General features: G+C 45.5%; 1 protein-coding gene across 1 annotated transcript; it reads right to left on the reverse strand.

Moving 5' to 3' along the window:
- Positions 1–12,268: 12,268 nt before the first annotated feature.
- On the reverse strand, positions 12,269–12,967 carry LOC137838495 (uncharacterized). The gene has a single exon (XM_068647740.1). It carries the CDS (start codon positions 12,965–12,967, stop codon positions 12,269–12,271), a length of 699 nt encoding a protein of 232 aa, XP_068503841.1.
- Between the last annotated feature and the right edge of the window lie 3,044 nt (positions 12,968–16,011).

The raw sequence follows: 16,011 nt of genomic DNA on the forward strand, positions 1-16,011 counted from the left end.
AAATAGAAGTAAACCCTAGTTATAACCTATATAAAGGGTGGTAAGAACCCTAGCAAGGTACACCGTTTCTAAGACTGAAACTACTTTATACTCTTACTGTTTCTTTTCCCCAGTACTGACTTGAGCGTCGGAGTGCAAACGGTCACCAAGGCGCCCTTTGTCTTTGCAGGTGAGAGATTCTTCAACCAAGGAAGTTCGATTCTCAGGCGGAGACAGGCGGACCAAAGACTGTCGTTCGAGTCAACCGATGAGAACATTTGGCGCCCACTGTGGGGCTCGATAAAACAAGGTCCCACTCACAATCGTGCTAAGAGCTTACTAGCAATATGAGGAGTACGAGGCAAGGATCCGTTGCGCCTTCAGGAGGGAACAACATCACCATGCAACAGATCATGGAGACCATGCACGCCCTCCAAGAAAAGGTAGTGACGTCTAGGGTCGACCAAAAGCATTTTCAGGTTGACCTAGCTGCGCCACAAGCAAACAACGAAGAGCTGCGCACGACCAATGAGGAACTGCGCAGGAGTTTGCAACAGGCGGAGGAGCGCGCAGTGGATGAGCGTGCCCACCCATACCACCTTGGGCACGCTCCATACCGTTCTCTCAGGCGATCATGGATGTTGTGTTACCAGCCACGTCCATGGGCCCAAAAGTCACCTTCACAGGTGTAGAGGACCCAGAGGCTCACCTCACAGCGTTCCACACCCAGATGATCCTCACAGGAGGATTTGACGTTGTGTATTGCAAGTTGTTTATGAGCACATTGGCAAGTGCAACGTTGGAATGGTTCGTGAGTCTCCATGACGGACACATTACGACCTTCAACCAATTCACAACGCTGTTCAGAGAGCAGTATCTTATCAAAAGGCTCCCCCTTCGATTTCTTACGATGTCTTTGACATAAAACAATATCAGGGAGAGTCCTTGAAAGAGTTCTTGAACAAGTTTGGGTCCAAGTGGTGAGGCTAAACACCAAGGATTAAGTCATGATGGTGCATGCCTTCACCAAAGGGATGCTACCAGGGCCCTTTAGTGACTCGCTGCTTAGATATTGCCCGAAGATGTTCTGCGAGATCAGGTGTTGGGCTATGGCGCACATCACCGCAGAAGATCGAGTCAAGAGAAAAGCGCGGCAGCGTCGACCCTATCTGACCTCGAGCAGAAGGTCGACCTCAACCCATGAGGGTGCATGAGGCAACAACAGAGAAGAAGGCTCCAGGGAAGCAGCAACCCTACGAGACCAGGAAGCCCCAGACTAGGGCACACACATGGGGGGACGCGCCCCCCAAACACAATTTTCTAGTAGGGCTCAAGGAGCTTATCGCTATTCCTAACATAGAGGAAAGGTTGAAGACGCCCCCAAAGACTGATAAGAAGTTGGGGCCCAGCAAGAACGCTTGGTGCGAATTCAAGCAAGCCTGTGCCCACACCATACGCAACTGCTTATCACTGGGGTACTAATTGGACGAACTAGTGAAGAGCGGCTTCTTGAAGGACTCGAACTAGTGAAGAGCGGCTTCTTGAAGGACTACCTCCTAGAGTCGCAGGGGGCTCAAGCGTCAGCAGCCCCGGGAGGAGATCAGGGGCACGAAATGCCCATTCATGGTGAGATGAACACCATCTCTGGAGAATTCTCAGGAGGAGGATGCACCGCCTCCTAGCGGAAGAAGTACGCACGAGAGGTGATGGTAGTAGAGTTCTCCTAGATCAGACTCCCGATGTCGACCAAGACCGACCGCCAGGACGTCGTTCCACATGACAATAATCCGGTGGTGATTTCAGTAGTTACAACAGGGAGGAGGGTGAATCGCGTCCTCATGGACCAGGGAAGTTCAACCAATGTGATGTTCTGGTCGACCTTCAACAAGTTGCAGTTGTCTCCAAACCAGTTGAGACCTTATACCGGTTGCTTGTATGGTTTTGCTAGAGACCAGGTAGAAGTGCGTGGACACATAGAGCTGAGGACAACCTTCACAGATGGCAAAGCTTCACGCACCACAAGCATCATCTATCTTATTGTTAACGCTCCATCAGCCTACAATATACTTTTAGGTAGACCTGCTTTGAACAGGATTGGAGCGATAGCCTCTACGAGGCACATGAAGATGAAGCTGCCTTCCCTGGAGAGGACAGTGATCACAATCAAATCTGACCAAAAGTAGGGTAAGAAGTGTTACGAGAATAGCCTCAAGACGAAGAGAGGAGTGTTCGCTGTTACCACCCAGCCTCCAAGGGAAGAAGGGGTTACCCGAGGGGAGATCGCCCGGAAGAGACGGCCCGAACCAGTAGAAGACGTATTAGAGAGGGAAATCGGTGGGAAGAGGTTCAAGCTTGGCAAATCCCTAGGCCAAGAGACATAGGACTAGATCGCCGAAGTCATAGCACGATACCTGGATGCTTTCGCATGGTCTACCTCAGACATGTCTGGCATAGATCTTGACTTCGTGTGTCATCGTCTCACCATGGAGCCCCAAGTCCAACATGTTCACCAGAGAAGACGAAAGTTCAATGACGAGAGGCGTCAGGTCATCAGAGAAGAGACACAGAAGCTGCTCAACGCTGGCCACATCAGGGAGATTCAGTACCCTGAGTGGCTGGCGAACGTGGTGTTGGTGAAGAAGGCTAGTGGGAAATAGAGAATGTGCTTCGACTTCACAGGCCTCAACAAGGCCTGCTCGAAGGACTCCTACCCACTGCCTAGTATTGATGCTTTGGTAGACAGCGCATCCGGTTGCAGATTACTCAGCTTCTAGGACGCCTTTTCTGGTTACAACCAGATTAGGATGCACCACAGGGATGAGTACAAGACAGCGTTCATGACCGAGCTATCCTGTTATTGTTATAAGGTAATGCCCTTTGGGCTTAAGAATGTAGGTGCAACCTACCAAAGGATGATGGATAGAGTACTAGCGCCAATGATAGGGCGAAATGTCCAAGCATATGTAGATGACATGGTGGTCACCTCCCAGCAAAGGGAACAACATGTAGCGGATTTGGAAGACCTATTCACCACAATAGCTAAGTACAGGTTGAAACTGAACCCTGAAAAGTGTGTTCGGGGTAAAAGCAGGTAAGTTTTTGGGGTTCCTACTCACTGAGCGTGGGATAAAGGCAAATCCTGAGAAGTGCACTGCGATAATAGCAATGAGGAGCCCGATTTCAGTGAAAGAGGTGCAGGAGTTAACAGAGCGCATGGTCACTCTATCCATATTCGTGTCAGTGGGGGGAGATAAGGGGCATCCCTATTTCCAGTGTCTGAAGAGGAATAGCAGGTTCGTATGGACCAGGGAGTGCGAAAAGGCGTTCCTCAAACTAAAGGAGTACCTGGCCAGTCCACCAGTGTTGTGCAAGCCACAACTGGGTACTCCACTTTGTTTGTACTTTGCAGTTACAGAGAGGGTGATCAGTTCGGTTCTGGTGCAAGAGAAGGACCAGGTGCAGAAGCCAATCTGCTTTGTTAGCAAGGTATTACAGGGGCCTGAGGTGAGATACCAGGCTAGAGAGAAAGCAGCCCTGGCAGTAGTGTTCTCAGCACGAAGACTTTGCCACTACTTCCAGAGCTTTACCGTAATAGTGATGACAGACCTTCCCATTCGTAAGGTCTTACAGAAGCCGGATGTTGCAGGAAGGATTGTGCGTTGGGCAGTAGAGCTATTAGAGTTTGACATGCAGTATGAGCCCAGAGGCCCTATTAAAGGTTAGGTTTATGCTGACTTCGTGGTAGAGCTCTCCACGCCGGCCGCACACCAAGAAGAAGCAGGTTTCAGATGGGTACACTCTGTAGACGGTTCCTCCAACCAACAGGGTAGTGGGGCTGATGTCATCTTGGAAGGGCCAAATGGGTTGTTTATTGAGCAGGTCCTGCGGTTCGCTTTCAAAGCTAGTAACAACCAGGAAGAATATGAGGCCCTGATTGTTGGAATGTTGTTGTCTAAGGAGATGGGCGTGAAAGGTTTGCTGGCAAAGAGTGACTCCTTGTTGGTCGTTTCATACTTGGGGAATCGACATTCTGGGGCCTTTCCCTTTAGCATTGTGGCAGATGAAGTACATCGTGGTTGCCATAGAATACTTCACAAAGTGGATAGAGGCTGAGCTAGTGGCGCAGATCACAACTCACAAGATCCAACACTTTGTGTGCAAAAACATAGTGTGCCGCTTTGGGATCCCAAAACGGTTGGTGTCTAATATTGGCATCCAGTTTGCGAGCCAACAGTTAAGCAAGCTATGTACGGAGCTGGGAATAAAGCACGTGTTCACATCAATCGAACACCCCCAGACGAACGGACAGGTCGAGTCTGTCAACCGAGTTCTGCTCAGAGGTTTGAAGAGAAGGCTAGATAAAGCCAAAGGGACATGGGCAGAAGAAGTTCCTAGAATTGTGTGGGCTTACCGCACTACTCCCCAATCCACTACCAAAGAAACACCCTTCAGCTTGGTGTATGGTTCGGCCGCAATGATTCTTGTAGAGATCTAGGAGAACTCGCCATGTTTCCAGAACTTCGTGGTTGTTTGGTTTGTCTATTGGGCCTCTTTGGGACATTGGGCTCTTCTCTATCATTGCCTTCCGCTGGACACTCAACTTTGTCCTCAAAGTTTGAAGTTGCACGATTCTCTATTGGGCCTCCTTGGGACATTGGGTCACGATTAGGGTTTGCAAGGGTGTCACCAGTGCTTGGAATGTTCTGGAGGTTGGGTGACGTGGGAAGTGGAGCGGCCGTGGGAGACCAAGTCACGTGCGTCTTTGTAAATGCGTTCCCAGGTGGCGTGTGCGGAGTGGGTAGTTCAAGCGATGCTATCAGAGGGTTATTAGGGTTTGCGGAAGGAGGTAAGTTCAAAAGAGGTGTGGGGTTCGTACTTGAGGTAGATGAACTCTCTGGAGATACCCCTTTGAACTGACGGAGAAGAGAGATGTGAAACACCGGGTGGATACGTGATGACGAGGGAAGTATGAGCTCGTAGGCCACCTGTCCTATGCAACGCGCAATCTTGTAGGGGCCTGAAAAACGAGGAGCGAGCTTGGGTGAGCGGCGTCGTTCAACCGAGTGTTGACGGTGCGGTTGCAGACGAAGCCATACCCACTCCTCGGCGGTGAAGGAGTGTTCGGTGTGGTGGTTGTCCAACTGGGCTCGCATTCGTTGGCGGTTGCGGTGGAGGTTGTTCTTCAAGTGATGGATGACGATGGTGTGCTCGAGTAGCAGGTCCGAAATCGTGGTGCCCGTTCGGGGTGTGTGGAGTATGTCAATGGCGGTGGGTGGCGGTCGTCCATATAATTCGTGGAAAGGGGAGGTGCCAATGGAGGAATGCTAAAACATATTATACCATAACTCTGCGAGGTGAAGGAATATGTACCCTGAATGAGGGTGGTGACTGGCGAAACAACGGAGGTAAGCTTCTAATCCCCTATTCAAAACCTCTGTTTGACCATCGGTTTGAGGATGGTATGAAGAACTAAAACATAGAGTTGTTCCTTGGGCTTTGAACAGGTTCCGTCAAAAGGTGCTCGAGAAGATAGGGTCTCGGTCCGATACGATGCTCGTGGTGTGCCCATGTAAGCGGCAGATCTCAGTGGAGAACCTTTGAGCGAGGGTTTGGGCCGTGTAGTGAGTGGGTAAGGCCAAGAAGTGGGCGTACTTGGACAGACGGTCACATATCACCCAAATTACAGTGTGGCCAGCAGATGCTGGTAAGTATGTAATGAAGTCCATAGAGATATCTGCCCAGACTTGATCTGGTATAGGTAGGGGTTGAATTAATCCTTGTGGTTTTTGTTGCAGGTACTTATTCTGTTGACACACTGAGCAATGTTGTATGAACTCCTTGGTGTCTCTTGTCAATCCTGGCCAATAGAAGGATGCAGCTACCTTGGACATTGTAGGTTTCACCCCAGAGTGTCCCCCTATGGGTGAATCGTGAAACTCGATGATAATACGCCTGTGGAAATCTTGAGTTTGGGGAAGAAAAATCCGGTTGCGGAAGAAGAGTAGGCCTTGGATGGTGGAGAATTGACTGGGTAATGGTTGGTTGCTGGTGAGTGACAGTATTAAATTTTTGCCCTCTGTGGTGTTGAAGTATTGTTGCAGCTCTTTGAATATGATGGGGATCGGTGAGGAGACAACTAACAATACCAAGAGAGGTGACGGCTCTTGGCGGGATAGTGCATCAGCCACAACATTGTGTTTTCCAGGTTTGTAAATTATTTGAAAGTCATACCCTTAGAGTTTTGCTGTCCATTTTTGTTGTTCTGGTGTCTGAATTGTCTGTGATAGCAGTGTATTGAGGCTCTTTTGATCTGTGTATATTGTGAAATGGTTCCCTAACAAGTATTGACGCCATTTTTTTATTGCTTTTGTGATTGCATACATCTCTCTCACATACACTGATGCTGCTTGGAGACGGGGACACATCTTTTTGTTGAAGAAGGCGATTGGGTGACTAGCTTGGCTAAGGACTGCTCCAACGGCCACTGCAAAGGCATCACTGTCTACCACAAAAGGTTGTGTGAAATTTGGAAAATGTAGGTTAGGGACTTTAGATATTTCTGCCTTCACTGTTGTAAATGCCAATTGTGCCGTGTTTGGCCATGTAAATTTTTTACAATGTAATAAATCGGTGAGAGGAGCGGCGAGTGTGGCGTAATCACGAATGAATTTTCTGTAAAATCCGGTGAGGCCGAGGAATGCTCTTAAAGTCATGAGTGACCGTGGTTGTGGCCATTCTGTGATTGCCTTTATTTTTTCTGGGTCAGGGGCCACTCCAGCTAGGGAAATGATGTGGCCCAAGTAACTGACTTTTGAAGTAGCAAAACTGCATTTAGAAAGCTTAGCAAAAAATAGATGTGTTTGTAACAATTTCATAATAAGCTCTAAATGGAGCAAATGGTTCTGCAGTGTGGGGCTGTAAATAAGAATTTCATAAAAAAACTAAAACAAACCGTATAAGAAAAGGCCGTAATAGATTATTCATGGCTGCCTGAAATGTGGAGGGAGCATTAGTCAAACCAAAAGGCATAACTAGAAATTCATAGTGTCCATCTATGGTCCTGAAGACTGTTTTGTGAGTGTCATTTGGGTTGAGCCTAATTTGGTGGTACCCTGAGTATAGGTCAATTTTAGTAAAAATTGTAGCTGACCCCAATTCATCTAGCAATACATCAATAGTGGGTATGGGAAAGCGGTCACGGATGGTGACTGCATTGAGTGCCCGGTAATCAACACAAAAGCGCCATGTCCCGTCTTTCTTTTTGATGAGCAGGACTAGGGATGAAAAAGGGCTGGTACTGGGTTTGATGAACCCTTCCTGCAACATCTCTGCAATTAGGTGGGTGATTGTATGTTTTTAAGAATGGGGGTATTTGTACGGGCGTACATTAACTGGACTAGTTTTGGGTAAGAGGGGAATATGATGGTCATGGGGTCTTGGTGGAGGTAGACCGTGGGGTGGTTTGAAGATGGACTTGTGTTTGCGTAGGATAGTTTGAATGGACTGGGGTAATTGGTAAAGTGGGGAGGATGGTGTTTGTAAGCTAGTTTCCAGGGAAATGGGAATCATGGAATGTGTGTCAATTGATAATAAATGAAGTGAAGTAATGGTGTGGTTGGAAATGTTGTGGCAAAGTTGATGGTACGTACCTTGTGTTGGGGTTGGTGGGTTTGTTGCTGTGAGGGTGATTTGTTTATTGAGGTGGGTGAAGGCCATGCTAGGGATTGCAAAATCTGCTTGAATGGGGCCCAAAGTGCGCAACCATTCAATTCCTAAAACTACATCAGCACCCTCTATAGGTAAGAGATAGAAGGGAATCGTGAAAACTGAGTTTTAGAGATATATTTGTACCTCTGGAAAAATGCCTTGACATGTTATGAAGGCACCGTTTCCCACCATAACTCGAAAAGGTGGGTTGGGCTGAATGGGTAGGTGTAAATGTTTGGCAATGCGATGCTGAAGGATGTTGTGGGAGCTGCCAGAGTCTATGAGAACAGGAACTGGTAAATTGTGGATGAGACCTTGGAACTTTAGAGTTTGAGGGGAAAAATTTCCCGTGAGAGCATGGGGAGATAGGTGGAAATGGACCATATCTTCTGTTTGGTCAAGATCATGAGGGGTGTGTAGAATTTCAGGTACTGGTTCTGCGTCATCTAAGAGGAGTAGAAAACATGATGTGGAGCATTTATGACCTGGTAGAAATTTCTCGTCACAGTTATAACATAGGCCAAGAGCTCTGCGTTTTTGCATTTGGGTGGGACTGAGGCGTTTGATTGGAAGGGTATGGGGTGTGGGTTGTGTGCTTTGAGATCGGTTAATGTTGGTGTTGATGGGATTCAGAACAGTGGTGTATGTAGGGGGTCGGGTTGGTTTAGGTTTGGAATCTTTAATTTTGTCTTCAATAAGCTTAACTAGGCCAATAGCTTGTGGGATGGAATAAGGGTTCAGGATTGCAAGTTCTCTCTGGATCTCAGGGTTGAGACCTGATATGAAGCAGTTAAGGATGGTTTCTGAACTTAAGCCATGGACACGATTGCATAACTTTTCAAATCTGGTTTGGTAGTCCGTGACTGTGGTTTGTTGGTGGAGTTTGAAAAGTTCAGCTTGATGGTTTTGGTATGAGGAAGGCCCAAAACGTAATTCTAAGGAACGTGTGAAGGATGGCCAATCAGTAATAAGATGATTTTGGTGCATCCACTTAAACCAGCTAAGGGCTTCCCCACTCATGTGAAAAGGAACCATGGATAATCTATTTTTTGGGGAAATGTGATAAAAGTTGAAGTATTGTTCCGTTTGGAACAGCCAGTCCAGGGGGTCGGGTCCTTCAAAAAAAGTAAGTTGGAGTTTGGGTGGTCTGATTGGTGGAAGAGGTGGGGGCACGGTGGTGGTGTGTTCATGTGAACTAATAAATGGTGATGATTGAGGGTTAGGAATAGTGGAAACCTGGTCTTGCAACACCGTAATGGAAGAATGAAGGAAATCATTCCTTGCCTCAAGGTTGGACTGGCGAGCTTCATTAGCTTCCATTTGAGACTGGATGGAAGTGAGGCGGTCCTGGATGGCCTGAAGAATGTCTTCCAATTCTTTACGTATAAGTTTGGGAGGCATAGAGAAAGTCGATGAAAGCACCAATGTTAGGGTACACCGCAATATCTACATTGCTAACAAATACTCAGGGAATTAATACTAGGGTAAGATTGTTCTCTGCTTTATTTCCGAAAACAACATCACTTATATAGTGATGTTTAGGGTTACAAATTTTGGACTTTTATATGAGCCCCTTAACATTTACTATTAGCACTACCCTAATTCCTTATGAAGTCCCTCATCCAAAAGGGTTGTTTGGTTTGTCTATTGGGCCTCCTTGGGACATTGGGCTCTTCTCTATCACTAATACACCACAAAACTTAAAGAACAATAAAAGACAAGCAAGAAAATGTGTAAACAAGAAAGGCTATATCAAAAGGAATACAAGATATATGACAAACTCAAAAGTGAAGAAAAGACAAGCAAGAAAAATAAGGTACTCAATTAAAGAATGGCACACAAAAGAAACCTAAAGAAAAACACTAGAATAGATTAAGAAAACAAAAAACAGAACTACTGGATTTTTTTTTTTAATAAACTGTGTGTGCCTTTACAGATTTATCTGGAACTGTATAATGCAAACTGGATTATGAAATTTAAACCACAGAAATTTCAAGATCTTATCTCAACAATGGCACTGGAATTACACAAAAACAGTAAGCCAATTAATTGTGATAAATTTTGCAAAATCACTGCCAAATTACCATATTTTTTGTGCCAGAATTACACACTGGATGTATTTGATTTATCATATTTTTTGTAATTGGAATTTTGATGTACTTCTTTTTTCTACTTTTTTTATAACACTTTCAAGAACTCAAATCCAGAATTTCAGAAATTTCCAGTAAGCAAAGAAATTGCAATAAATCGAAACAATCAGCACGTTTTTAAGAAAACAGAGGAAACCTAACGGGAATGAAAAATAGAATTAAGAACTTCAAAAGACATAATAGAATTGATGTTTAAGAACTTGTATAGGTCTATTACACAAGTATGAACTCAAAACTAAAAAGAAAAAGCACCAAAGGATCAAGAAAACAAACACATAAAAATGTACTCAAATAAAAATCAAGAAACGAAAATTATCAACAAAAAGACTACATAGAATTGATAACATTTTTGGAGAAATATGACTTTGACAAAACTTATAAGGAATAAAATATCAAAATGAAACAAACACAATGTAATAAGAACAAGAAAACAGCAAGAAATACTAAAAAATAAACCTAAAACAGAAAGGTAACAACAAGAATGTAAAGTTCTTGAATTAAAAGTGCCAAAACAACTCAAACACAAAAAATAACAAACCTAAGACTCATGATACCACATGATATGAACCTAATAACATGGTGGAGATATAATATGAACATGTTATAGATTCAACAAGAGTTGGAATATGATTAGGCACTTTTTAAGAATTGGATCAATGTTCTTAACATTCAAGAACTCACCAAAACACAAGTAGCCAAGCCAAACTCATATAGAAACCCATATTATGACATATGAACCGATTAAAACAAGAAAGAACACAAATGAACCGATTAAAACTCAAGAAAACACAGCTACAATCACAAGAACAGCAAACTAAAAGAAACTACCGAACATAAAGACAAAACAACAAGTTCTATCGATTGAAAAGACAAGAAACTTCAACGACATGCTTTAGAGTTTTGATTTGGAATGGAAATGGAAGAAGAAGATGAAAAGCACAAGGAAACTTATGTGGTTGGAGATCTTGGAGGTGTGCACGCCACTTGAAGGATGAATGACTTCAAGATGAGTGTAGTTGCCGCCACTTGAGAGTCCAAGAATGCACTCAAGATAAGACTAGAAGAGAAGAAGACACAAGTCTCTCTCAATTTCACTCACCAATTTCGGAGATGTTCTTTACTCACAAAATCAATTTATTATTTCAAAGACCCAAGCCTTCCTTTTATAGGGAGGAGGACAGGTCACCTATTACAAAAGAAGCTTACAAGAGAAGCTTTACAAGGTAGCCTTTTAACTCTTCCAATTCTAGCGCCTAAATGGAGAGTGAAGAGGCACCTTCTAGATTTTTCCTAAAACTGATGCCTATAGGTGCTATACAAAAGAGGTGTCTTTAAGGTTTCCCTCTTTAGCACAGCCTAAAGCTATTCTATATTATTTACAAATTTATACAAAAGAAACTATAAAGAGAGATATTAATTGGAGCCCATTCTTGAATGCTTGTAGTCTTCTTTTGGCTTTAGGCTTGGTCCTCTCTTTATTTAATTCTTCTTTAATTTTTAGAAGACTAGAAGGAAGAACTTTAAATGTTTGGGTGGATGGCCTCTTCCTCCATTAGTAAAATCCTCTCACGCTCAGTGAGTAGGAACCCTAAGAACTTGCCTGCCTCTACCCTAAACACACACTTTTGAGGGTTCAACTTCAATCTGTACTTGGCTATTGTAGTAAATAGCTCCTCAAAATCAGCGACGTGCTAATCCTTCACCTGGGAGGTGACCACCATGTCGTCCACATATGCTTGGATGTTTCGCCCTATCATGGGCGTGAACACTCTATCCATCAACCTTTAGTAGGTTGCCTCTGCATTTTTAAGCCCAAAAGGCATCACCTTGTAGCAGTAACAAGAGAGCTCCGTCATGAATTTCGTCTTGAATTCGTCCTTGGGATGCATTCGAATCTGGTTATACCTAGAGAAAGCGTCCAGGAAGCTAAGAAGTCTACACCCTGAGGCGTTGTCTACCAGGGCATCAATATTAGGCAGTGGGTAGGAGTCCTTCGGGCAGGCTTTGTTAAGATTTGTGAAGTCAATGCACATCCTCCACTTCCCGCTAGCTTTCTTCACTAACACTATGTTTGCCAACCACTCTGGGTACTGGATTTCCCTGATGTGGCCAGTGCTCAACAGTTCCTGGGTCTCATCCCTAATGACCTAATGCCTATCATCATTGAACTTTCTCCTCCTCTGGTGGACAGGTCGAACCTGCGGGTCCATGGTGAGGTGACGACACAAGAAATCAGGGTCAATGCGAGCCATGTCTGAGGCAGACCATGCGAAGGCATCCAGGTGTCGTGCTATGACCTCGGCAATCTGGTCATGTGCTTCTTGGCTCAAGAACTTACCAAGCTTCAACTTCTTCCCCCCGATCTCCCTTTCCAGCATTTCCTCTGCGGGCTCGAGTCGTCTCTCCCGGGTGATCTCGACACGGGTGACCCCTTATTCCCTTGGAGGTTGGGTGGTGATTGTGTACACTCCTTTCTTTGTTTTGAGGTTATTCTTGTAGCACCTTTTGGCCTCCTTCTGATCAGACTTGGTTGTGATCATTGTTCCTTCAAGGGAAGGCAACTTCATCTTCATATACCTCGAGGAGGCTATTGCTCCAATCCTGTTCAAAACGGGCCTGCCCAAAAGTATGTTATAGGTTGAAGGAGCATTAACAACAAGATAACTAATGTTAACAATGTAGGAAGTCGTGCAATCGGTGAAGGTTGTCCTCAACTCCAAGTGCCCAGGCACTTCTACCCGGTCTCCCACAAAACCATACAGACAGCCATCATAAGGCCTCAACTGGTCAGGAGACAACTGCAGTTTGTTGAAGGTCGACCAGAACATCACATCTGCTGAGCTTCCCTGGTCGACAAGGACGTGATGCACCTTCCTGCCCACCGTCACCACTGAGATTACCACTGGGTCATTGTCATGCGGGATCACATCCTGCAAGTCGGCCTTGGTGAAGATGAGGTCGGGCTTGGGGTTCTGGTCTGACTCCTGGGCTTCTCCCGCCATCACTCCTCTGGCATATTTCCTGCTTTGGGAGGTTGTGCATTCTCCTCCTGACAATCCTCCAGAGATTATGTTGATCTCTCCGTGGATGGGCACCTCGTGCCCCTGATCTCTTGTTGGGGTTGTTGTCATCGGAGCCCCCTGTGGTTCTTGTAGGTATTCCTTCAAGAAACCATTCTTTACCAATTCATCTAACTGGAATCCCAATGCCAAACAGTTGCGCAGGCCGTGACCAAAGGCTTGGTGGAACTCGCACCAAGTGTCTTTGTTGGGCCCTAGCCTCTTGTCGGTCTTTGGTGGAGACTTCAGTTAGTCTGCCACGTTAGGGATGGCAATCAGCTCTTTGAGGTCCATCCGAAAATTGTGCCTGGTGGGGGCGTTCTCCCTCGCACGTGCCCTGGTTTGAGGCTTCCTTCCTTCATATGGCGGTTGTTTCCCCGAGGCTTTCTTCTTTGTCGTTGCCTCATGTACCCTCATGGGCTAAGGTCGACCAATTCCCCGAGGTCGGACTAGGCCGATGTTCCCGCGCTTCTCTGTAACCTCTTCTTCTGCAACGATATGCCCTCTATGGTGGATCTCACTGAACGTCTTTGGGCGACACCTTATCAGTGAATCACTGAAAGGTCCAGACAGTACCTTTCGTCTGAAGGCGTGTACCGTTATATCTTCATCTTTGGTGTGCAACTTCACCACTAATGCCCCGAACCTGTTCAGGAAATCCTTCAAAGGCTCTCCCTGGTAATACTTTACATCAAAGAGATCGTAAGAGACAGGAAGGGGAGCCTGGTTGACGATGTATTATTCTCTGAACGTAATGTATCCATTAGGGAGACTGATGAACCAATCCAACGATGTACCTGAGAACATACTCATGAACAGCTTACAGTGCATAGCGCCGGTGCCTCCCAAAACCATCATCTAGGTGTAGAAAGTCGTGATGTGGGCTTCTGGGTCCTTTACGCCTGTGAAGGCGATCTTTGCACCTATGAAGTTGGTTGGTATCACAATGTCCATGGTTGCTTGTGAGAACGGCATGGGGCGAGCCCTAACTGGTACAGATAGGATTCTCTCACCAGTTCTGCGCTTACCCATGCATTACAAATCTCTGCACAGTTCTTCATTGGCTCTGCACAGCTCCTCATTGTTTGCATGTGACGCTGCCAAGTCGTTATGGTTACGGTTCTGGCTAGCTGCCTGTTCGGCTTGAACCTATGCCAGAATCCTGTCCTGGTCAGCCTTGGACGCCGCTACCGCCTACTGGAGAGCGCGAATGGTCTTCATGAGTTGTTGCATGGAGATGATGTCTCCTCCTTCTAGTGCATGCACCTTGCCTCGTATTCCTCATGTTGTTAGATGGCTCTCAACACGATTGTGAATGGGACCTAGTTTTATCGGGCCCCACGGTGGGTACCAAATGTTCTCGTCGATAGACTCAGCTGTCGTTGACTTCAAAGGAAGATGGTGACTCCTCCTATTTCCTGGTGGTTTCTGCTCTCTCCTTGGGTGATTGAGAGTGGCTCCGTTGAAACAGTGGGGGCCCTACCTGTTGATTGCACTCTGAGGATCAAGTCAGTACTGGGCTAAGAAATAGTAAAGTATGTAAAACAGTTTCAGTCTTAGAAATGACATATCTTTTCTAGGGTTCTTACCAGCCTTTATATAGGTTGTATCTAGGTCAACTCCCTATCCCACGAGGATCTTTCCTTTAGTGGAATTAGGGTTATTGGTGAGGCATCCTGTGACGCGTTGCACAAGCTTAGCGCAATTGCGACACTAGACTTGCCTCTTCTGGAGTGAAAAATCTTTAATAGTATGGCCGCTAGGGTACCAACTCGTGTACCAACACTACGGGCCATCTGTTCTATGGGTGCCCTAAGTATTCACGTGCCATGCATGCAGTCTACCCTTGGAAACCCTAACCCTAACGGGCCTTAACGCCTCCAAGGGTTATTTACTTGTGCTAGAACAAAATGTACTATAGACACCACATGCATAAATTTTTCTCGTGACTCAGGTCCTTCTTTCATTTGTGTGATTACTCGTTTAGTGTGATCGGATTGTCGATGTCCGATCTCTACAGCCGATGTCCGAGGTCTGGCCAGCACAGGTTCATTTGTGTTGTTTCTTAATTCTATTCGGTTGAATTATGTTGTATATTGATTCTAATTAGTTCAATATGTCTTAACACTTCACATCTACTTAACACTTGTTAAGTTAATGTCCTGTGGGGATTTTCCTTAGATTGTTTAATCAATCTCAATTTTAATTCTAAAAGTGTCACCTAATGAATCAACCTAAAATCAACTCACATCAAAGAAAAAGGGAAGACCTTTAAGCTCGACACCTCATTGGGATAAGAGCTCGAGGACAAGATAATTTATGTGATATCGGAGAACATGGATGCATTCGCATGGTCGTCCACAGACATGCCTGGGATAGACCCAGACTTCCTATATCATCGACTTATCATTGATGAGAGAGTCAAGCCTGTGGTCTAGAGGAGAAGGAAGTTCAACGAGGATAAGCGCCTCGTCATCCAAGAAGAGACTTGAGAGTTTTTGGTTGTTGGCCACGTAAGGGAGATTCAATATTATGAGTGGCTAACAAATGTTGTGTTAGTAAAGAAGGCCAATGGGAAATGGAGAATGTGTGGCGATTTCATCGACCTGAATAAGGCTTGTCCCAAGGATTCGTACCCCGTACTAAGCATAGACTCCTTGATTGACAATGCCTCGGGTTATCGGTTGTTAAGCTTCCTGGATGCGTTCTCGGGGTACAACAAGATTCGTATGCACCCGAGGGACGAGAGTAAGACAACCTTTATGGCCGAGTTCGCTAGCTACTGCTCCAAGGTCTTTGGCCTTCAAAATGTTGACACTACCTATCAAAGGCTGATGGATCGGATCCTCGCTCCGATGCTCGGGCGAAACGTACTAGATGACTTGGTCGTCATGTCAAAAGCGAAGGACCAACATATTGCCGACCTAGAAGAGCTATTTAGAACAATAGCAAAGTACAATTTGAAGCTTAATCTAGATAAGTGCATATTTAGGGTGGAAGCTGGGAAGTTCCTTGGTTTCTTGCTAACTGAGAGAGGCATAGAGGCGAACCCCGACAAATGCGCTGCAATCATAGGAATGAGGAGCTCGGCCAATGTTAAAGAGGTCCAACAGTTA

Source organism: Phaseolus vulgaris, chromosome 4 (assembly GCF_000499845.2).
Source record: "Phaseolus vulgaris cultivar G19833 chromosome 4, P. vulgaris v2.0, whole genome shotgun sequence".
NCBI classification, from domain to species: Eukaryota; Viridiplantae; Streptophyta; class Magnoliopsida; order Fabales; family Fabaceae; genus Phaseolus; species Phaseolus vulgaris.